General features: G+C 40.2%; 3 protein-coding genes across 7 annotated transcripts in view; 1 reads left to right on the top strand and 2 right to left on the bottom strand.

Annotated features, from left to right (window-relative positions):
- Positions 1 to 22,914, bottom strand: part of Ptpn3 (protein tyrosine phosphatase non-receptor type 3) — a 158,254-nt gene that overhangs the window by 131,983 nt on the left and 3,357 nt on the right. For 3 of the 5 annotated variants that reach the window (XM_087183587.1, XM_087183585.1, XM_087183586.1), the window contains exon 2: positions 6,442 to 6,573. The exons of the other annotated variants lie outside the window; for them this stretch is intronic. In XM_087183587.1, the coding sequence (XP_087039713.1) occupies positions 6,442 to 6,573 (132 nt within the window). The remainder of the gene's footprint in view (positions 1 to 6,441; positions 6,574 to 22,914) is intronic. 5 annotated transcript variants of the gene reach the window in all.
- LOC106009692 (divergent protein kinase domain 1A-like) lies at positions 7,374 to 8,839 on the top strand. The gene is made up of 2 exons (XM_087183546.1): positions 7,374 to 7,379; positions 7,463 to 8,839. The coding sequence occupies exons 1-2, from the start codon at positions 7,374 to 7,376 to the stop codon at positions 8,273 to 8,275; spliced, it is 819 nt and encodes a 272-aa protein (XP_087039672.1). The 3' UTR covers positions 8,276 to 8,839.
- On the bottom strand, positions 10,218 to 11,246 carry LOC101720288 (large ribosomal subunit protein uL18). Its single transcript, XM_004848146.3, has one exon. The coding sequence runs from the start codon at positions 11,167 to 11,169 to the stop codon at positions 10,276 to 10,278; it is 894 nt and encodes a 297-aa protein (XP_004848203.1). The 5' UTR covers positions 11,170 to 11,246; the 3' UTR covers positions 10,218 to 10,275.

Below are 22,914 nucleotides of genomic sequence, written 5' to 3'. Positions count from 1 at the left end.
ATCTGTTCTTATAGGGGGTCACAGAAAAATAGAAGAGGCAAATAGACTATCACAAGGTGGTGAGATAAAAATCTCGAGATTATGATGGTGAGAAGTGAGATAAGCCAAACTCAGAAAGACAAATGTCATGTGTTCTCCCTAATATACAGAATTTTTAAAAATGACAGAAAAGGAGAAAGAAGACTTATTAGACAAGAGGCAGGGAATAAGGGCGATGAGAGGGCATTCTAGGTAGGTAAAGGGAGGATGGATGCGATCAAAATACACCATACACATTGAACCCCCAAAAGATGTGAAACTAGAGGGACAGCAGGGGCACTGGGATGGGGGGGATGATTAAAGTGTTATGTGCATGTACAAATCTGCCAAAAAGGAACCCGTTAATCCATATAACTAATATGCATTAATGAGAAATATGGAAAAAAAGGGGAAAAATTCTACTCCCCAATCTATCAGAGAAGTAAAAGGTTGCAAGATACTGAGGGAGCATGGGTCCATTCTGTCTGGTGGGTCAGAGACTTTAAGGATCAGTGACACTTGTGAGTGTGACGGGCAAGGAGGAGTTGACCTGGTCTTAGTGCGAAGAAGTGCAAAAACTTTAGATCCAAAATGAGACTGCAGGGGTGTGGGGAAGGGAGTGGGCAGCAGAGGGGGGTGAAGTGGAAACTCCCCTGTTAAGATCCTGGTGCAACACTTGGGGAGTCTGAGTCTGGATTGCTCCGGAGGGCCCCAGGGGAGCATGAGGATTTGAGCAGGGAGTGACCTGTTCGATTTTGCATATTTAAAGGGTCCATCTGACAACAACGCCTTGGGGAAAGACAAGGAAACTTGGCCCTGCAGTAATAAAGATGACCTGACATACCAGACAGGGTGGGAGAATTAGGAGGCTGAATGTACGGCCTGGAACCCTGAAAATTGGGAGACAGAGGTGTCAACAATGGCTTCCAACTTTCTGCTTAAACAATAAAGCAGATGGGATGCCACTCAGGGAATTTGGAAGCCTTAAGGGTAGGAGGGGATAGAAAGTGAGCCCTCTGAGGCGCATGTGGATAGGAGGGAACTGTGTGGCCTCCCAGAGAATGCCTATGTCACGTGGGCAGCTGACGTCCAGAACTCAGGAGAGATGAGTGTGGTGTGAGGTGTGTAGATGGTGGTTGACCCCAAGGGCTTGGCTTGCTATTTTGCATTCCCAGAGCTTGTAAAAACACAGCAGAGTCATTTGCACATTGGGAATGAGGTTTGGAACTCCAGAAGAATCCTAGATGGCACTTAAAATTATCCTAGGTGCTCGCAGACAGGGATTCTTGTTTAACTGTGCGTTGCCAGAACCCTCCAAAGGGCCTGGACACAGAACATACTTAGGAGTGTTAGATGAATGAATGAATGAGTGAGGATCCTTGGTGTTTGGAGATCATAGGCGGGGAACTAACATGATCAGGCCCCATTACTTGGGGGTGATTCTCTAGGTTCAAATTGTGAAATAACCAAGTTCAGAATTCCCATAATTCTATACTTCCCAGAAATTCTATCTCCATTGACTTTAAAGGAAGATGAATTTGGCCAAATTTGATTCATCCTTCAAAAACCAATGAGATTTTAGGTTTTCCAGTAAACCTTCCCGGAAGGCCCCTAACTGGTGTTCCTTCTCTTATGTTATCACAGTCTGGCCATTTGCAGTCTGTGGCACCCTCTTGGCTACTAGATCCTCAAGCATCGAGTCCTGACCAATTTATCTTCTTTTTTCCAGAACCAGACCTCTGGCCTAAGGCACAGTAGGGCAGCTCAGAACATTTGTTGAACTGAATTAAGAGGAATTTTTGCTGCTGTAGAAGGAATAGGAATAATGGTGATATAATCATTCCTGTTTATAAAGTTTCTTTAAAAATATTTTTATTAGTAAATGTTTGCAATACATAATGTTTACTTTCTTGTATGGAACTGGTACATGTACATAACAAATCTTACATCCCCTTTCCATTTGTAAAAGATCTATTTCCCTGTTTCTAATATCCATCTTTTATTCTGCTCTTTATACTTTGGGTTTTTCATAGAAGAAAAACCATGCAATATTAAAACGTATTCATCTGATTCATTTTACTTAACATTATAGTCTCAAAGTGGCACCCCTGTGGGAGGAATGAGGAAATTGCAGCCAAAGGCAGAGCAAGAACTTGTGTCATTTATTGTACAGCCTATAAATGACAAGCCAGATCTGGGCATGATGGCGCACACCTGTGATCCCAGCATTCTGGGAGGGTGAGGGAGGTGGATCACAAGTTCAAGGTCAGCCTGGACAATTTAGTGAGACTGTCTCAGAATTAAAATAAAAAAGGCTTGGGAGGATGTGGTACAGTGTGAAGGCCCTCACACAATGCACCCCCCCCCCCACAAGGCAGAACAGACTTGAACCCCACTTACTGGTCACAAGGTTGGAGAACTCACAGCTGTTCTCCTTCTCCTGGGCACAATGCAGGGCAGCTGATGAAGCAGGAGCTTGCGAATAAGAACCCTCCTTAAAAGAGCAATTTCTCCTTGCCAGGAACTGTTCAGGGTAATTTGCATCAACTCACTTATCCCTGCTGACAGTTTTGTGAGGTATTTGTGAGAACATCACTTGACTTCGAGGGGCGGGATCCAGAGGCTTGAAGAAATGCATCCATGATCATACTAAGAGGCTGAATTTATATTCAAACCTGCATGTCTTCCAGAGCCCAAGATTTGAACCTAGGAACTCAACATCAGTTTTAGATTTAGAAAAAAAGAACACACAGCCCAATGTTATATTGTATTTGTAAGACACACAGATATATGCTTCTACAGCATGGTTCCTCTTTCACTCCCTACCCTCTAATTAAAAGAAAAAGCATCTAGGCATGGTAGTGCACAACTGTAATCTCAGCTACTCAGGAGGCTGAGGCAGGAGGATCTCAAGTTCAAGGCTTGCTTGGGCAATTTAACAAGATCTTGTCTCAAAGTAGAAAGGATCAGGAATGTGGCTCAGTGGTAGAGGGCTTCCTATTACGTATGAGGGCCTGGGTTCAATCCCTGAAATAAATAAATAAATAAATAAATAAATAAATATATATATATATATATATTTTTTTTTTTTGGTACCGGGGATTCAACTCGGGTCCTTGTGCTTGCGCAGGAGGTGGCAAAAACACTGAGCTAAATCCCTGGCCCTCTGAAATATATTTTTTCAAAGCTTCTAAAGTGTCCTATAAAATTAAGAGTTTGGGATAATTGAAGGCACTGCAGAGTAGATTGCATAGGTCTGGTGTTTTCTACTGTGGGGGAACTGAGTGATCCTGGTCACATCTGTTTCCTCATCTTCCAGAAAACCTTTAGGAAGTGTTTCCTTTTGGACAGTTTACAGCAAGCACGAGTCTTTTGGCTCCCTCTACTGTTCAGTTTCAGCACTGCCCATGGTCTGGTTTATCAGGTTGCGTTATAGGAAGGGGAAGGCAGCTTTTGACTGAAATAAGCGGTGAGCCACCGAGTGCATCCACGGAAGACTACATTGTCATAAAGAAAAAAAATCTGTCCCATTCCATCAAAGACTTGGATGTCTTGTTGGCCCTGCCCACACAATTTCAATGATTTTCTTAGGCGCTTGCTCCTGAGCATTGCGCACCCTGTACACCCACGCACAGCATCGCCTCTATGATTATGGTTATCACATTGTATGCTAATTGCCTATCGACAGGTCTGTCATTTGAAGCAGGAGGCCTGCTGTTGCTCATCTTTGTAGTCTCTCTCTGCCCACCCCGCCAGGACAGAGTATGATGGGGCCTCTGTTCAAGTTTATTGAATAGATGAGACTAGAGAAGGATGAATGAATGAATGAACGAACGAATGGATGAACAAAAGAAGACAGAGGGTGAAGAGGAGTGGTGAGTGGGGGAAAACTTTGGAGTCTGGAACTGGGAAACGTCACGTTTGGCCAGATTCCCAGCTGATCTCACAGTGCACAGGCGTCTTTTCAAAAGTGGGGTGCAGCAGATGTTGGCAACTAGAAGAGGGCAAAAGCAGGGCTCTGAGGTGCTCAGGGCACAGGTTACACAGGTGTGGTCACTTTGTGAATGCACAGGTCTGTCCGCATAGGTGCACACAGAATTCAATAGCTTGCCTCGATGTATACTACGCTTCAATAAAAGTCAGCTGAAACCGAAAGGGGTGACAGCTCCTTCAGCCTTCTCCAGGATTAGGGGCAGCTTGCAGATGTCTTTGAAAGAGTTTTCTCCATTTGCTGTCTTAAGAGTCTAGCTTTCGATTGGCCAACACTACTGAAACTGATTTCCTGTGATCAGGCCCACTGGACTTTGAATGTTTGAAATTCTTGACCACCCTCTCTTTCTTGAAATACTCCTGTCCCTGGGCTTCTAGGGACAATGTATTTCTGCAGTCTCTTTTGCAGATGCCTCTTCTGGAGACCTTTCCTTGAAGTTTCAAGTGCTTTGTAGTAGGCCTGCCCCATGTCTAACTCTGCAGATTCTCTGTGGATGATCTCATCGCCTCTCCTGGCCAGCTTCGTGCTGACGACTCACCAGTAACTATCTGGAGTCCATATCTTTCTGCGAATCTATCCAACTACTTCTTTGACACCTCTACTGAAACACTTGGGTGACAATTCCACTTCGCACATTCCAGGATGGATTGTATTTCAGTCCTGTGTTCTTTATTTCAGTGAGGTCCTCTTCCCCAGGAGCTGGGCTTAGTTCCCTTTTCTAGACTATACTATTGTTTAACAAATACTCTTCTCATTCTGTCTTGGAGAAGACAAGGTTGTCCATAGCTCTTGCTATGAGCAAGAGAATGACTGTGTGGTAGTTCTTCATAGAGGCTCTGTGGCACTATGCTGGGGGTGGGGGGTGGCAATCTGCATTTCTGCCTTCCTTCATGCTCCTGCCGTCCATGGTGAGATGAGCGGGCTGCAGATGCCAATGGTGACTGTTGTGCTTCCCTCTTGGGTCCCTGAGTAGGAGACAGGGCAGGCCTGAAGTTGATCTACAGCCTGGTGCCAAGTCCAGCTGAGCTAGGCTGAGCCCAGCAGACCCTCTGACCCATGAGCCACTGAGATATATGTACCTTTCTGCATCTTACTCCCCTCATCCAACTGAGACCTGTTCATTTTGCCTCCATATCCATCTTGGTTCATCCACGTCTCTCATTTCTCACTGTTGCTCTTCCAGTCCAGGCTTTTTATCAACTCTTGTTTGAAGTCCTACAGGTCTTTTTCCTGGCTTCCTTACATTGGATCTCATCACTTCTAACTGAATCTCTGGTCTATAGCAAAAGTGATCTCCCTTTTGCAAAGCAATTAATATAATACACCACATAAACAGAATATAGGATGAAAATTCACATGAGCACCTCAACTGGAAAAGCCTTAGGCAAAATTCAGCATCCTTTCATGATAAAAAGCTCTGAAGAAAGTAGGTATTGAAGGACCACTCCTTAGTAAAATAAAGGCCATATGTGATAAACTCACAGCCAACATCCTGAATCGGGAAAAACTGAAAGCATTTCCTTTAAAATCAGGAAAAAGTTTAGCATGTCTACTCTTATCACTCCTATTCATATAGTTCTTGACATTTTTAACTAGAGAAGTTAGGCAAGAGAAAGCAATGAAAGGGCTACAAATAGGAAAGGAAGAAGTCAAATTAGCCGTGTTGACAAATGATATGATCCTATATTTAGAAGACCCTAAAGATTGCACCAAAACAATTTTAGAGCTGATAAACAAATCCAGCAAAGTTTCAGGATGTAAAATCAACATTAAAAAATCAATTACTTTTCTATACACCAGTTATGGACTACCTGAGAAAGAAATAAAAAATGTGTTATATATATAAATGCATTATCACTCAGCCATACAAAAGAATGAAAATTTGTTATGTGCAGGAAAATGGATGGATCTGTTGATCATCATGCTGAGAAAAATAAGTGAGACTCAGAAATATGAATATTGCATGTTCTTCCTAATACGTGGAATTAAAAATGACAAGAAAGTAGACATAGTGGAAGGGAGGAAGTGAAGGGGTAGGGGGTTTAAGGGTGGGATCAGGGGGCAAAAATATGACCAAAACACACTATATACATGGAACCCCCCTCAAAAAAACCCCATGTGGAACTAGGGGGGCGGGGCAAGTGGGATGATGTGGGAGATAATTAAAGTATGTTACTTGTGTGTACAAATCTTCCAAAATAAACCCTATTAATATGTATAACCAATATACCCTAATAAAAAATGTGGAAAAAGTGATCTTCTTAAAACTCAAGCCTATTTGTCCTTTCTTTAGGTCCCATAATCACTTTCAGAAGAATGCCTACACCTATGGCACACAAAGTCCTATTTTGTGATCACACTTCTTCATTTGATAAGTGTTTCACTTGAAAAATCACAAGATTCCATGGAAACAAATAGAAAATGGGTCTTACCCAGACCAATGGGAATCAAAGGAGACTTCCCACGGGGACTCATTCCTAAGTTGACACTTGAAGGATGGGGTGTGGGATCCAAGGGGAAGCAGAACCATGCTTCAGGCAGAAGGGAAGGCATCGCAAAAGAACCTGCAAAGAGTGTGAGCCTTGTGAGAAATAGAAAGAGGTTCCTGAATGTAGAACATGGAAGAGAAGTGGTGAGAAAAGAGATATCAAAAGGACTCAATGGTTAAGTACTCCCCGTTGCTTTGACACGCTCATCCCTCACTTTTGCCATAAGTTTTTTTTCATGACTGTTTTGATGTTCTGAATAGATTCAAAATGTTTTGTTTTTTTCTTTTAAGAATTTGCTTTGCTGTTTTATTTTCACAAAAGCTTTCTTTGGCTGTTTTACATGCATTTCAGACTATTTTCTCCCAAAGAACCTTAACAGGGAAAACTTTACCTCCATTATTGAAACAATAAATGTTAATATGATATAAAATAGTTTTCACTTGACCATTGTTACAAGTTTGATGTACCTTAAAATGAAAATTGGAAGTAAATGTATAAATAAGACAAAAAATAGTGTCTTGGTACTATCCTAAGGGTCTGAGAGGGCTGAAGGAGTTAGGGTTGGTTATTTCTGAAATGAAAAACACACACACACATACACATTTAAAGGTTTTAGCTGGGCATAGCGGTGCATGCTTATAATCCTAGCACTTGGGGGGTTGAGGCAGGAGGATCACTGCGAGCTTGTAGCCAGCAGGGGATACAGTGATGAGTTCAAGGCCAGACTGCATTACATAGCAAGACCCTGTCTCTGAAAAAAAAGGCGGGGGGGGGGGAGTAATTGCAGTTAAAAATGTTTTTTTAAAAGCAACACATTTGGAGATTTAACATATAAAACTCCTTTATGCAGATTCAGTAGCAGGATTATTATTAGCATGGTAGTAACACCCACACAGCAACTTAGTATGTTAAATAGGTCTTTTCCTTTCCTTCTGTAAAATTGCCAGATTCTTGTCTTTGACAGGCAAAATTGGGTGACCAAGGAAACCTCTCTGAACTGGTTAATCTCATCTTGACGGTAGCTGATGGAGACAAAGATGGCCAGGTCTCCTTGGGTGAAGCAAAGTCGGCATGGGCACTCCTTCAGTTAAATGAATTTCTTCTCATGGTAAAACTTCAAGATAAAGAACATACCCCAAAACTAATGGGATTCTGCAGTGACCTCTACATGATGGAAAGTGTTGAATATACCTCTCTCTATGGAGTGAGCCTCCCATGGGTCATTGAACTTTTTATTCCATCTGGGTTCAGAAGAAGAATGGATCAGCTGTTCACACCGTCATGGCCTAGAAAGGCTAAAATAGCCATAGAACTTCTAGAATTTGTGGAAGATGTCTTCCATGGACCCTATGGAAACTTTCTCACGTATGATACTAGTGCCAAAAACCTAGGATATAATGAGAAGTATGATTTGAAAATGGTGGATATGAGAAAAATTGTGCCAGAGACAAACCTGAAAGAACTTATCAAGGATCGCCTTTGTGAGTCTGACCTGGACTGTGTCTATGGCACAGATTGTAGAACTAGTTGTGATCAAAATACAATGAAGTGTACTTCAGAAGTAATACAACCAAACTTGGCAAAAGCCTGTCAGTTACTCAAAGACTACCTATTGCATGGTGCTCCAAGTGAAATTCGTGAAGAATTAGAAAAGGAGCTTTATTCTTGTATTGCTCTCAAAGTTACAGCAAATCAAATGGAAATGGAACACTTTTTAATATTAAATAACCTAAAAACATTATTGTGGAAGAAAATTTCCTATACAAATGACTCTTAATTTGAATAAGTACCATCATAGGAAACTTACCACTTCTGAACATCCATTTTGAACATTTAAAAGAATGGCTTCTGATCCTTTCTCTTGGGGCCTAAGAAGCCATCATCTTAAATAGAGAGGAGTATGGTAACGGAAGGCAGTACAGATGAACATCTCCACAAGATTTCACTCCTTTTGTTTTTTTGAGATGGGGTCTTGCTCTGTTGCCCAGGTGGTATCAAACGCCTAGACTCCAGTGATATTCCGGCCTGAGCCTGTGTGCTGGGACTATAGGCAAATGCCACCATGTGCCAATTCCTGCTTTTAGAAGTCCTTACATTTGCCAGTTCCATTCACTGTGTAACTATCTTGAAGAGTGACTAAAAAAAACTATGAAAAGCCTCATTCCATAAACATCAACAGTGAGTATTTTGTGGATTTATATTAGCCAAAATACCATTGGTGGAAACATTGTTTGCATTGAAGCTGTTTAAAATTTATACAAATTTAGTAATGTCTTCGCATGGTAATGTTTGCATATTAACAAGACTGCAAAGCAGATTAAAATTACTCCTTTATAAAACAGATGTTGAGTCAATAGCATGGTTTATTGTACTATACTTACATAATTTTAATCTCTTTCAGACATCAAATGTCACAGGTAGTTTGAGCACATTCCCTGGTCTTGAACTTGAGAAAGTATTCTCCTTGACAGTATGCAATTAGCAATTTTAGTGGCTGAAATTAGGCAAATTTTTATTAACCTACAGACTGGATGGGGTGGGGCATAGTGGCACACACCTATAATCCCAGCACTCAAGGGAAGCTGAGGCAGGAGGATCATAAGTTCAAGGCCAGCCCAGACTGCATAGCAAGCCCTTGTGGTCTAAAAAAATAATAATAATTGGATGGGTAGTATCAGCCAAGCCTACCAAGCCCTTTGAAATCCCTTGGGCTCAGGCCAGGGATTTAGCTCAGTGGTTCCACCACCTGCCTTGCAAGTGCAAGGTACTGCACCCTGGTACCAAAAAACAGAACAATAAACTAAACTCCCTTGTGCTGAGAATGTACCTCAGTGGCAGTGCTTGCTTAGCAGGCTTGAGCCCCAGCATTGCAGAAGAGACATCTTGAGGCCATACACCAGAAATCCACTTACCCAGAATTTGAGCTATGGGGAAATTGGTAACTGTTAAGAGCAAGACTAAAATAAATCATTAAAGACCTTTGATTTTCCATTTTCAGTGTTTCCTGTGGTCTAAAAGGGCTGTTTCTTAAAAGACACATATAAATTTACCCACTGACTATTTTTTCCCACAAACTTGATATCCAAGATTTAATATTTGATCCTCTTCCATATATTTTCATAGTCAGATCTGGCATGTGTCCTTCAACATCTCCATAACATGAGACATCTCCTTTTGAAACTAGAAGCACTTCTATTTTCTGCACAGAGGTTTTACCTGGTTAAAGTGAATGTACTGAATCTGTGCTCTTCATTTGCTTTCTCTCAAAAATTAGAAGCCATCACTCATTGCCAGTTTTGTTTCCTTTGAGATTGTATACTTTTGAGGTATGTTTTCTTCCCATTAATGATCTGGTTATAATGAATGGACAGAAGAATTATTTCCTAGTGATCACTGATTGGTCTGTTGCTTGCAAAACTTTTAGGGAGAGCTATACCATACAATTTGAGGGATAATAAAAAGAAAAGGAGGGCTGGGGGTTTAGCTCAATGGTTCCGCCACCTGCCTTGCAAGCGCAAGGTCCCAAGTTTGATCCCTGGTACCAAAAAAAAAAAAAAAAAAAGAATAGGTAAGAACTTTGCAGGAATCAAAACACAAGTTGGTTGTTTCTGGAACAAATTACACCTGTTTCTTGGAGAAAAAAAACCTGTCAACTCCTTTGCTTTTATACTTCAGTGTATTTCTTAGACTCTCATAACAAGAGCTTAACACAGAAGCAGTTGCTTGATGAATAAGTTTATTGGTTGTCATCTGAAAAATCTTCATAGAAAATTTGGTTTAACTCTCAGCAGCCCGCTCCTGAGCTCTGAGGAAGCTTGCCTTCTTTTGAGCTACCCTATCTTTCTCCTGGGCAAGGGACATTTTGGGACGGTTCCACCTCTTCTTTTTAACTTCTCTTTTCGGCTTCTTTTCATAGACTGGATTCTCTCGTATAGCAGCATGAGCTTTCTTATACATCTCCTCCGTCATGTCTGGAGTTACATTGTTCTTTATGTACTGAGAGAACTGGTTCTTGTAAGCATCTTCATCTTCTTCCATTAGGTAATGCATATAATCAGCAATGTTCTGACCCATGATGTGCTTCCGATGTACTTCTGCATTGAACTCCTTGCTTTCAGAATCATAACCAGGGAATCGTTTCGTACTGTGAGGGATAGACAAGCCTCCATCCACAGCACCCTTCAGAGCTCCAAAATCTTTATTGCCAGTTGTAGTTCTGGCAAGGCCTGCATCCAAATAGCAGGTGAAGGCACTAGGTTGACCATCAATGCTTTCCACATTGTATTCATCTCCAGTCACCTCCACCTGGCCTTCATAGCTCTTATCCATGCTAAGCCTATTAAGAAGCCTGTGGGCCAGCAGCAGGCCGGTACAATATGCTGTAGCATAATTTGTTAGGCCAACTTTCACACCATATTTTGGTAGTTCATGTGCATAAGCTGCACAGACTATCATATCCCCTTCAATACAGGCATAAGCAATCTGACAAATGATATCTCTGTTACTTACACGAACCATCATCCTGTATTTAGGTGTGTTGTACTTATTTTTGTCCTGGATCACCAAGCGTTTCCGAACATAGTAATCAGTTTTCCCCTCTTGTCTTCTTCTAAACTTCACTTGATATCTCTTAAAGTAGGCCTTATTCTTGACAACTTTAACAAACCCCATCTTGCAGAATAAAGACCCGCTTACGCGGTTCCTCACAGACCTGCAGGCCTAGCAGCGCTACAGGGGGGAAAAAGCTCACAATGTTGATGGTGATTTTTGTCAATTCAAAACATTATGGTGTGTCCTTATTCATCTTATGCACTGAACTTGGCACTGTGCAACTTCTGTCTTTTCCCCCAAATCAAAATGACAATGAAAGGTAAGTGTTTTGAATCAATTCAGGACATCAAGGTGGCCATGACAGTGTGTCTAAAGACACTCATGAAAAAAGACTTCCAGAAATGCTTCAGAAAGTAGCATGAATGATGGAATAAGTGTGTTTGAAGCCAGAGGGAGTATTTTGAGGGAGATTAATGGCAATGGATCTTTTACTGTAATAAATTTTTAAAAGATGTTAACATTCACTGCATTTACTGTAGTTTTTGATCACACCACATATTTTCCAACTCAAATTTGCCTGACTTTTCCATAGCACTTGGGTTCCCATAAGAGGAGGGACTATATCTAGCTTGTTGATCCTCATACAGTATTTCCAGTGCTCAAAAGGAGATCTGTGCCTATCCTTTGAGATAAAAGGATGAACATTATGTGGAAATAATATGAATGGGCTAAATAATTTCAAGATGGAAATGAGAACTATAGGAAGAACTCAGAGTGTCTTTTCTAGTCTAATTCTTTCATTATATAGATGGAAGAACTGAGGCTGAGAGAGAGAGAGGGAGAGGGAGAGAGAGAGAAAGAGAGAGAGAGGACTGACCAGGTATGTCGATATGTCCAAACTGTGGCCTATGGGCTGCATGTGACCCTGTATAGCTAGTTATGTTGCCCCACAAGACTGTAAGCTTTAACACTAGTATGTGATTTTTAGTGATATTTGTCATGACTTGATTGTGTGTTGCTTGAGTATGGACTGTAGGTGACAACAGAACGGTGAATGGGGTAGGGCACAGTGCAGTGCTAACTCCACCTCCTGTGCCTGCCAAACACGGTCAAATCACTGTGTGTACTGTGTCAGACTTCTGTGACCTGGTGAGTAAATCAAAGTGATTATCAGTAACAGTATTTCAGCCCACCAACACATGTGTGTACCTGTGAAGACAGAAATATTAAGCAGATGTGTAAGTTTTCTGATTTAATTATTAAATTTGGGCATGTTGTGTTATTTTGTAAAATAATTTAGTAAGCTAAAATATAAAAAACCAGAAAGTTTTGCTACATACTTAACCATAATATTGTATATGTGGCTCACCATGATTCCTCTTCACTCAGAATGTGGACCAGGAAGGTCAAAAGGGTGGACACCCATGTAGACCAAGGTCCTGGACCCTGACGGTGGCAGAGCTGGGATTAGGGAGTTCTCTGGGGCGGGGGGTCTTCTGGGCTTTGTCTAACTCATCTAAGGAGTAGAGGAGTCTTAGGTTCTTGTTACTCAGAGTGTGGTCTGCAGACCAACAGCACATTTATTAGACTATTAGGCCCTGCCCTTGACTCATAGAATCAGATAATCAGAATCTTCATTTTTAACAAGATCTCCAGGTGCTTTGGAGACCAGGTGGACAGGTAGTCCTTCCAATTCCATGGGATCAGAAAAGGCAAACTTATCTTGTAGCATTTGGAGCATGCTGCAGATTAAAGGACAAAAGCTCCTGAGTTCCTGATAGTCTGAAAGTAAGTCCAGGGCCTGGTCTGGTAGAGGATAAAATCTCAACTCCAGGGGAGCTGACTTGGTGAATGAAAAGGTCTTAAATAAAGAGAAACTTCAGAAACCAGCTGACCAGCAAACCAGATGCTTCAAATTTCCAACTTTGTAGCTATTATATTAAAAAAATTAGAAGTATATATGTATCTATACCAATAATTCCACCTATGCTACTTGAGGTGGTGGTGAAAATGGTGAACTCATATCCTGCTAGTGGCATTGTAAACTGGTGTAGCCTGTGTGGTAAACATTACAGCAGTAGGTAGCAATAATTCTAAAGTTATTTGGCTCCTTGGACCAAGTCATACTGCTCAGGGAAAATAATCCTAAAGCAATAATTCAACAAAAGTGAAAGGTTACATGCACAAAAATGTTGGTTCCACCTAAAGGTGGAATATACTAATGAGAAAGCTTGAGGAAATTAGGATGGCTTTATGAAGATGGCTCAAAATTAGTTACAATTAATATGCCCCAGGTCACCTGCATGGGGTACCTAGGCTCTTTGATTTCTGTTCTGACTCTACCATTGACTGTGATCTGGGACAACTTAATTGAACTGGTCTATGTCTCAGTTTCTTCTTCTTCTGTAAAATGGTGATAATGCCAATTTTATAGGATTGTTGGAAGGATTAAAAAAAAGTACCAGGAATTATGTCTCTATAGATTTATATTTTTCCAATCTTGATATTCCTACTCTGCCTGACACAAGAATGCTTTTATTCACCCTCCAGGGCCTGATATCCTGTGATAATTAATTATAAGACCTCCAGGAATATTCCCCTAGTCCTCCTCAGAATCAGCCTGCTTTTCTAAGCTCAAGGAGAAAAAAAAAAGGGAAATGTGCTCAGTTGGCCTGGAGACTCCATTCTCTATGGCTCCTGTGACCATTAACTGTGTTATGATTGAGACAGATGGTCCAGAGACCCTTTTGAATTCTCCCTCTTCCAGAATTATGCTCGCATAGGCCTGGAATTCCAGTTCTTTAGTATATACACAAAGAAACACACACACACAAATGTACACAAGTGCAACCACAAATACATGTACAACTTCCTTCAGCCACTCACTCCCCAGGGTGCTTGGGTCCTTATTGCTGAGGGTGGATGAGTTTTCTTCCTTCCTTTCCCAACTCCTGGGTCTGTCTATACTTCCTGCCCTAGAGTGTCACTGCTTTCCACGGATGACCCCATCTGTTCCAACAATAAGAGCACCTATTCACTGAAAGCCTGATGAGTGCCAGGTGTCTTTACAAACATCATTACCCAGAATGAACCTGTGAGGTAGGCACTGTCATTCCGGTGTCACCACTGGAGTCTCAGAAGCTCAGGTATGTTAAGGAGTTTGCTAAAGACCCACTGCTTGTGTGTGAAGAAGCTGCCATTTTAACCCAGGGTTTTCTAATTCCAAGCCCACACTTTGCTTGGAATCATGACCCTAAACTGCCCCCCAGTGTAGGGATAGAAGCAAGATGTTTGTGATAAGTGGTAACTAAGGAAGTCAAAGTGAAATTGCATTGTCAGAATGAATATAGTTGTACAAAAATTAGATCTGCGTGTGGACAAAGCCTTGAGGTATTTGCTGTGCTAAAGTGATAGAATTAGGTATTTTTTTCCTTTTAAATAATTTCCTTTTTACAAATTTACAAGTTTTTACAAATTTACAAAGCACCTCCACCTGCAAAGACAACCTCTTTCAAGTCCAATCATTCTCAGCTTTAGTTGCACAAGCTTATCACCTGCAAGGGCCCAGTACCTGAGCTCCACCCAGGCTGGAGTAAATCAGACTCCCTGATCTTAGTGTGCAGCTGAGTTGGAGAAGCAACTCCACAGACAAGCATTACTTCTCACATTTCTTCTACAACAGAATCTACCTAACCTTTATTCTGCAACTCCATGCTAGTTACCTGGAGCTTTCCCTTCTTGTCCAAGACAGAGCTAGTAATATGACTTTGCCCCTACCACTTTTTGCAAAAGAGCACTGAAAGAACTTTTTGAGAGATGGAAATATTATATAGCTTAATATTGTTGGTGGTGTATGACTATATACATTTGCCAAAATTTGTTATAGGTTTTTCTCCTTCTCGGTACTGGGGTTTGAACTTAGGGCCTCACATTGAGCTATATCCCAGCCCTTCTTGCTTTTTATTTTGATACAAGGTCTTGCTAAGTTTCCCAGGTTGACCTTGAACTTGTGATCCTCCTGTCTCAGCCTTCCAGTAGCTGCCTTGGCCTCCCAGTAGCTATAACTATGAATGAAACTGTTAATTTTATAGATACTATGTATGTAAAGAAAATCTAACATTAAATATTAAATACATTTAGTAAAGGAGCTGAATACCAGGTCAATATACAAAACTCACATGTACTGCATACTAGTAACAAACAACTAAAAAATTCAAATAAAAGTTTGAAAATATTTACAGTGACAACAAAAAACATAATATTTAGGAATTGTGACAGTTAAGCTTGATTGTGTCAACTTGATTGTCTTAGGAGCTGCCTAGGGGACTGGTAGGACACACTTCTTTATGTATCTTGGTGGCTATGGAGGCATGATCTCTCACTCCTTTCTCTTTGGGACTGACTGTTCCTTGCTCTGCTTCTAGGCCACCATGAACTAAACAGCTTTACTCAACCATGCTCTTCAGCCATGATGTTTCTGCCTTGGAGCCAGCTGACTATGGACTAGATCCCCTGAATATGTGAGCCAAATTAAACCTCTCCTCCTGTAAGTTGTGGTTGTTGGGTACAGGAACAAATCTAATGAAAGATTTAAGAAAATAGTATGCTGACCACCAAAAGACATTACTGAGAGAAAGTCAAGAATACAGTAAACTGAAGGATAAACTATGTTATCCATGGACTGAAATACACAATATTGATGACATTACTTTCTTTCAACTGGCCTGGAGATTTACTGCAAACTCAATAGAAGTCTAGGAAGTTTTCTTTTCTTTTTATTTTGGTGGACATTGGCAAGTTTATTCTAGAATTTATGTGGCTGGACATGGTGGCACGTACATGTAATCACAACACTCAGGAGGCTGAAGCAGGAGGATTGCCATGAGTTCAAGGCCAGTCTGGGCTACATAGTGAGTTTAAGACCCGCCTGAACTACATAGTGAGTTCTTGTCTCAAAAAACAAAACCAACCAAACAAAGAATAAAATAAATAAAATTTATGTGAAAGCAAAGGACTTAGAAGAGTGAAGGCAGTATTGCAGATGAACAGAGCTTGGGGACTTCCACTATCAGATATATACTGATTATGAAGCCACAGAAGTTAAAGCAGACAGATTACTGATATAGAATAGAAGGCCCAGAAAGAATAGCTCTACTCATATAAATACCTTGATTTAGAGCAAATGTTCTACAGTAAGTTAGTGGAGAAATTTATTAGTACATTTTCAGTAAACAGGGTTGGATCAATTGGATGTGAATAAAAAAGGGGAAGTAAAAGAAACAAACTGTACCCATCATATCATATACAAAAGTTCACAATGAATCATAGATGTAAAAGTAAAAGAGAAAATTATAATAAAGATTCTAAAAGGAAACATAGAATATCTTCCTGCTCTTGAAGCAGTCTTTTAAAATAGGATACAAACAGTATAAATAAAGAGAAACACCTGATAAACTGTATTTCATTAAAATGAATAACTTCCTATCCAAGGTATCATTAAGAGCGCAAAAAGACAAGTCAGACTGGCACAGAATATTAGTGATACACATCTCTGACAAAGGACTTGCATCCACCATATATAAAAAACATTAGAAATCAATAAGAAAAGATTGAGCCAACAAGAAAATAGGCCAAAGACTATAAAGAATAATTCACAAAAGAGGATATGCAAATAATCAATCAGCATATGAAAAGGCACTCCATACCATTGTTCACTAGGCTAAGGCAAATTAAAACCATGTAATACCTCTCCCTCATCATTTGCTATAATTAAAAGAACTATAAAATCTACTGTTGGCAAAAATACAGACCAACTGGAACTCCTACACATGGATGGTGGCCACAACCATTTTGGAAAACCATTTGATAGTACATATTAGAGTTAAACAAAAGTACATCTTAGGCGCAAACAATGTCACTAAGTGACAGATGAGTTCTAATGTTCATCAAATATATATACATGAACATTCTTAGCAGCATCATTTATAAGAGACAAACTAGGAACAACAAAATGAACTGACATTTATCAGTAGAATACTACCATCAATGAAAAAGGACAGATCACTACTCATACATATTGGGAGGATGAACTTCACAGACAAAAAATTGAGTTAAAGAAGCTTGACACAAGAGTACATGATGTTGGGGCCGGGGATTTAGCTCAGTGGTTCTGCTGCCTGCCTTGGAAGCAGAAGGATCCAAGTTCGATCCCTGGTACCAAAAAAAAAAAAAAAAAAAAAAAAAAAAGAGTACATGATGTTTTACTTCATTTATGTGAGGTTCAAAAATGGGCAAAAGATATCTATGATGATGAGGACAAAGTAGTGATTATCTCATGCTATTGACTGGCAAAGGAACTTTCTGGAGAACTGGATATATTCTTTATTTTGATCTAGGTGGTGATTTGAAGGGTATGTACAGTATAAACATTCGCTGAGCTGTGCTTTTGATGGTGCACACTTTATATATGTTATACTTAAAAATTAAAATCTATGTGTGTGTGAATGCTTATGATAGTCTCTTCATTTTCTTCTTTCTCCTCTTCCCTTTCCTCCCCTTCCTCTGTCTCCTATCTTTTGTATGTGTGACTCTAGAGTCTATCTGAGAATATTAGTTGCATGAATTTAATATCTCTGTTTAATTCTACCTCTTTGTGTATTCTCTTTCTTGGCATTGATGCTCTTTTCTGATGTTACCTTTCCTCAAAAAAAGTAATTGGCAATCAATTACTTGGCTTCCCATTCTTCTTTGACTTCAAGAATCTCTGTTAAGCTTATGATGTTAGGGACATGGTCCAGTAGCTGCTTTCCAGCACCGTGGAGGAATACAGGCTGTTCTCTGGCAGTCATCCCTTGGTGTGGAGGTGCCTGCTCCTTCATCCCTTGAGTTTTCTTGTATCTCTCTTGGGAGAGATGCTGTATGTCTCTCATGACAGGTGAGGGACCAGGAAGGACATATAGGTCTAGCAGCACCAGCTTCACTGGTGTTTACTAGTGACAACTGGGAGTTTATTAGAAATGCAAATTCTCAAACTCTACCCAGGTCACTCAAATCAGAAACCCTGGATGGGGCCCAGAAATCTGTGCTTTACTCTGCCCCTCAAGTACTGATAATGCTTGTTCAAGACTGAGAACCACTGCCCTGTGGGGCATCCCAGTTAGCTTCCTGGATAATCACTGTCCTCTGCTTTGACCCCTTTTCACAGCAAGGCCTTGGACAAGTATTTCTAGCTAAAGTTTCTTCTTTCCTATTTCTCCTTCAGTCTCTCTATTGCTTCTCCTCTGCTATCATGCAGAAATTCCTCACTGTATCTAGTGGCTTGGTAGCACTCATTCTTGCTTTCCAGTGTTCTAACAGATATTTTTAAACATTTTAATTGTGGTAAAATATGAAACATAAACTTTACCATCTGTCTTAGTTACTTTTCTCCTTGCTGAGACAAAATACCTGATCCCCAAAGTTATGGGAGGAAAGGTTTATTTGGCTCATAGTTTTAGAAGTTTCAGTCCATAGATGGCTGGCTCCAAGGCAGGGTGGCATGGCAGAGGGGCATCAGAGAGGAGATACAGTTCATGGTGAGCAGAAGATAGCAAAGCAAGCAAAGGACCTTAGCAGCTTTTTTCCTGCCCCTTTAATACTCTATCTAGGCTACTGGGACTAGGGTGGTGCCAAACCAATGAGTGGACTAATTTAGTAATCACACACCTTTAATCCCAGCATCACACACTCTAGATTCAGCCACCTCTGAAAAAGCCCCACCTATGACTATGTGAGGCTCTGGGAGGAGACTTAGATACAAGCCATAACACCGCCTATATCACTGTTCAGGCCAGCAGTGTTAAGTACAGTCACGACTGTTACACAGCTGATCTCTAAAACTCACCATCTTGCAAAGCTGAAGCTCTACCCTCATTAAACAATTCCCCTCTAATGCTCTTCCTTCCTTCCTTCCTTTTTTGGTACAGGGGATCGAATTCAGGAACTCGAGCTTGCCAGGCAGGCACTGTATCACTGAACTAAATCCCCAGCCCTCTAATGCATTTTTTTTTTTTTTTTGGTACCGGGGATTGAACTCGGGTCCTTGCGCTTGCACGGCAGGTGGCGAAACTGCTGAGCTAAATCCCCAGCCTCTAATGCATTTTTAAAAGGCAAATTTTTTGGACATTAAATGGAATTTTAGGGGAACTTGAGGTCAGTAGATACATATGCTCTGTAAACCATCTCTTTGTTGCTTTATTGTTGTGAAAATTTGCATAACATGACATTTATCTTTTTAATTATTTGTAAGTTATAGTTCAGTGGCTTTAACTACAATGACATTGTTGTACAATGATTACCACTAACTACAACTCATCTCCAGAAGATTCTCATCATCCCAAACATAAATTCTGTGCCCATTAAACCCATCTCACCCCCTTCCTCCATCCCTTAGCCTCTGGCAGTCAGCGTTCTACTTTCTATCTCTATGAATTTCACTATTCTAAGTATCTCACATGAGTGGAACCATACGGTACTTGTCCATTTGTGTCTGGGTGATTTCACTTAGTGTAATGTTTTTAAGGTTCATCCATGTTGTAACATATGTCAGAATTTTCTTTCTTTTTAAAGTTTGAAAATTATTCCAAGCTATGTATTCAGTATATTTTGAACATCCATTCACTTGTCCATGGATATCTGGTTTGCTTCCATATTTTGGCTGTTGTAAATAATGCTGCTAGAAACATAGGTTTACAAACATGTTTACGTTCCTATTTAAATTCTTTTGGATATAAAGACAGAGTGGAATTGCTTGATCATATATATATATATATATTTTGTTGTTGTTGTTGTTTCAGTACTGTGGATTGAACCCAGGGCCTTCACACTGACCTACATTACAGCCTTTATAATGTATATATATTTTAAACTTTGAGACAGGGACTCCCTAAGTTGCCTAAATTGGGATCCAACTTGTGATCCTCCTGTCTCAGCCTCCCAGAGTATGGGATTACAGGCATATGCCACTGTGCTTGGCTTTTAGTTTTAATTTTTGGAGAAACTGCTGTACTGTGCTTCACTGCAACTGCATCATTTTACATTCCATTGAGCACTAGGATTCCAATTGTTCCATATCCTTTGCTAACAATTGTTATTTTCTTTCCTTTTTTTTTTTTTAACAATAGGCATCCTAGTGAGTATGCATGGTATCTCATTGTGCTCTTGAGTTGCTTTTCCCTAAGGATCAGTGATGTCGAGCACCTTTTTACATGCTTACTGCCCATTTGTATATTTTCTTTAGGGAAATGTCTATTCTAGTAATTTGCTCATTTTTAAATCAGTTTATTTTTTATTACTGTTAGGAATTCTCTATGTATTCTGGATAGTAATGCCTTGGATACGAATTTGCAAATATTTTCTCTCATTTTATGGGTTTCCCTTTTTACCTATTGTAGCATCCTTTGATGTACACATAAATGTTTTTCATTTTGATGTAGTCCAATTTGTCTATTTTTTCTTTTGTTACTTATGTTTTTGGTGCCTCATCCAAGAAATCACCTCCAACTTCAGTCCCCTGAAGTTTTTCCTGGTGTTTTCTTCGCTGTGTGGCATCTCAATCCAACCTCTAATAGTAGTTCACAAACGTCTGCTAGTTAAATTTAAATACAGTGGATCCTTGACTTACAATCTCAACCGGTTCCTGAGGGCTGGTTGTAACTCAAGTTGGTTGTAAGTCAATACAGCTGAGATCTGGACATTTACCTGGGTACATGCTATAGATAACAAGAGGCAGATAAATCCTCCATTAACCTAATTAACCCAAGTTGTTCATATGTCAGGATGGTTGTAATTTAAGGGTCCACTGTAACTACATTTTCTTCACCCCTCCCACATTAGCACAAATACTTTAAACCTGGCATCTTTGCTATCCATTCAGAGAGTAGATACAGCTTCTGTTAATGAAAAGTTAAGGCAATGTGGAGTAAGATCAGAAATCAGAATGATCTTGATTTTTCTTCTTTTCTTTTTGGTACTAGGGATCGAACTCAGCTCCTTGCGCTTGCACAGCAGGTGGTGAAACCACTGAGCTAAATCCCTGGCCCCAGAATGACCTTGATTTTAACCTTGCTCACACTGAGACAGTCTTGGGAACAGCAGAATAGACAGTTTTTGAAGTTAAGTGGATCTTGATCAAAGTCTTGGCTTACATTTTGCCTCTGCCACTACTACCCAGGCAGTCTTGGGTAACTCCTATAAGCTCTTGAAGTTTCAGTTTTTATTTTTCTTTTCTTTAAAGTGCAGATAATAATACCCACCTTGAGGTTTTGTTGTGAGAAGGAGAGATAATGTATATAAATCTCTGGTGCTTATTCACTGTGGCCTATGTGGGTGGGTTGTCACCCAGCCCATCTCCTGCCCTTGGTCTGTTGCCTGTGAGCATTTCCCAAGGCCAGCCTGGCACATCTTTATCTCTGGATGCCAGCCTTTGATCCTGAAACTGACATACACTACTACTTCATAGACATTTGTTCAGTGAATGACTTGGAATGTAAAAAAATTCCCCTGAAGCCTGCCTGCAAAGTTCATTGTAGTCATACCACATGTTTAGAATTGACAGTCTGAGAACTCATTTGAAATGAATTCTTGCTCTTTGTTGTTTTTCTTTTTTGGTACTGGGGATCAAACTCGGGACCTTGCACTTGCGAGGCAGGTGGCAGAACCACTGAGCTAAATCCTTGGCCTGAATTCTTGTTCTTTGAATGCTATCCCTGGGTATTCCTGGGTCTGGGACCCTCCACTGGATATCAAAATTTATGGATGCTCAACTCCCTCATGTGAAATTGGCTTTGAATAGGCACACAACCTATGCAATCCTACCATATACCTTACATCATCTCTAGATTACTTTTAATACCCAATACAATGTAACTGCTACACTGTATTGTTTAAGGAATAATGACAAGAAAAATATCTGCATGTATTCAGTACAGATGCATTTAAAAAATATTTTCAACCTTTGTAGATGTGAAACTCACAGATGCAGAACTTGAGGCCCCTGAGGATAGGGAGGCTGAGGATAAGGAACCTGTGGATGTGGAGAGCTGACTGCATTTCTTTCCATATTGCAGACGCCAAATGATGCTCCTTTTTCTTTCTTCTCTTCTCTGCTATTATTATTTTTTACTCCTTAAATGAAACTGATCCTATATTTAAGAAGAGCTTTTGGAAGAAGCTTTGATGGAGATGAAAGCTGGGATTTGGTTTTAGCACTGAAAAACACTGGTGACTCTAGAAAGACGAAGGGAAGCTGATTGGGAGATCTGCCCAGTACAAGATGGAGGTCTTTTGAATTCCCTCTAAAGTTTGATTTGATAGGTTCTATATGGTTCTGATAAGTTACATTGAATTTAGCTCTTACATAAATATGGAGCAGGTCAGATTTTCATTCTGGCTCCATGCAAATTGTTATCTCCTGTCAAGTAATCAATTGGCTACTTTAACAAAGTCACAGTGTGTGGTATTCTTGACATAAATATATTAACTTTGGTCCAAAGTTCCTTTTCTAAACCTATTTTTCAGACTGCACTTTGCTCTGATCAAAAATAGGGTTACTTGGGCTGGGGATTTAGCTCAGAGGTTCTGCTGCCTGCCTCGCAAGCGCAAGGACCCAAGTTCGATCTCTGGTAGCAAAAAACAAACAAACAAAAAATAGGGTTGCTTCCTTGGTAATATATTTGTCCAAGGACAAGTCTTCATGAGTAATCTCCACAGGAACAGGAAGTAGATTTATTTTACCTTAAAAAGTTTGTTAGATGCCAAAGCTGCATGTGAAAAAGATATGGGTTTATGTTCTTTTAAAATTGATTTAAAAGAGTGGTGGCTAATATT

Source organism: Heterocephalus glaber, unplaced genomic scaffold (genome assembly GCF_053883595.1).
Source record: "Heterocephalus glaber isolate CG9 unplaced genomic scaffold, H.glaber_assembly_v1.0 deba00001481, whole genome shotgun sequence".
NCBI classification, from domain to species: domain Eukaryota; kingdom Metazoa; phylum Chordata; class Mammalia; order Rodentia; family Bathyergidae; genus Heterocephalus; species Heterocephalus glaber.
The sequence above is the reverse complement of the archived record's forward strand: the minus strand, read 5'-3'. Positions and strand labels throughout refer to the sequence as shown.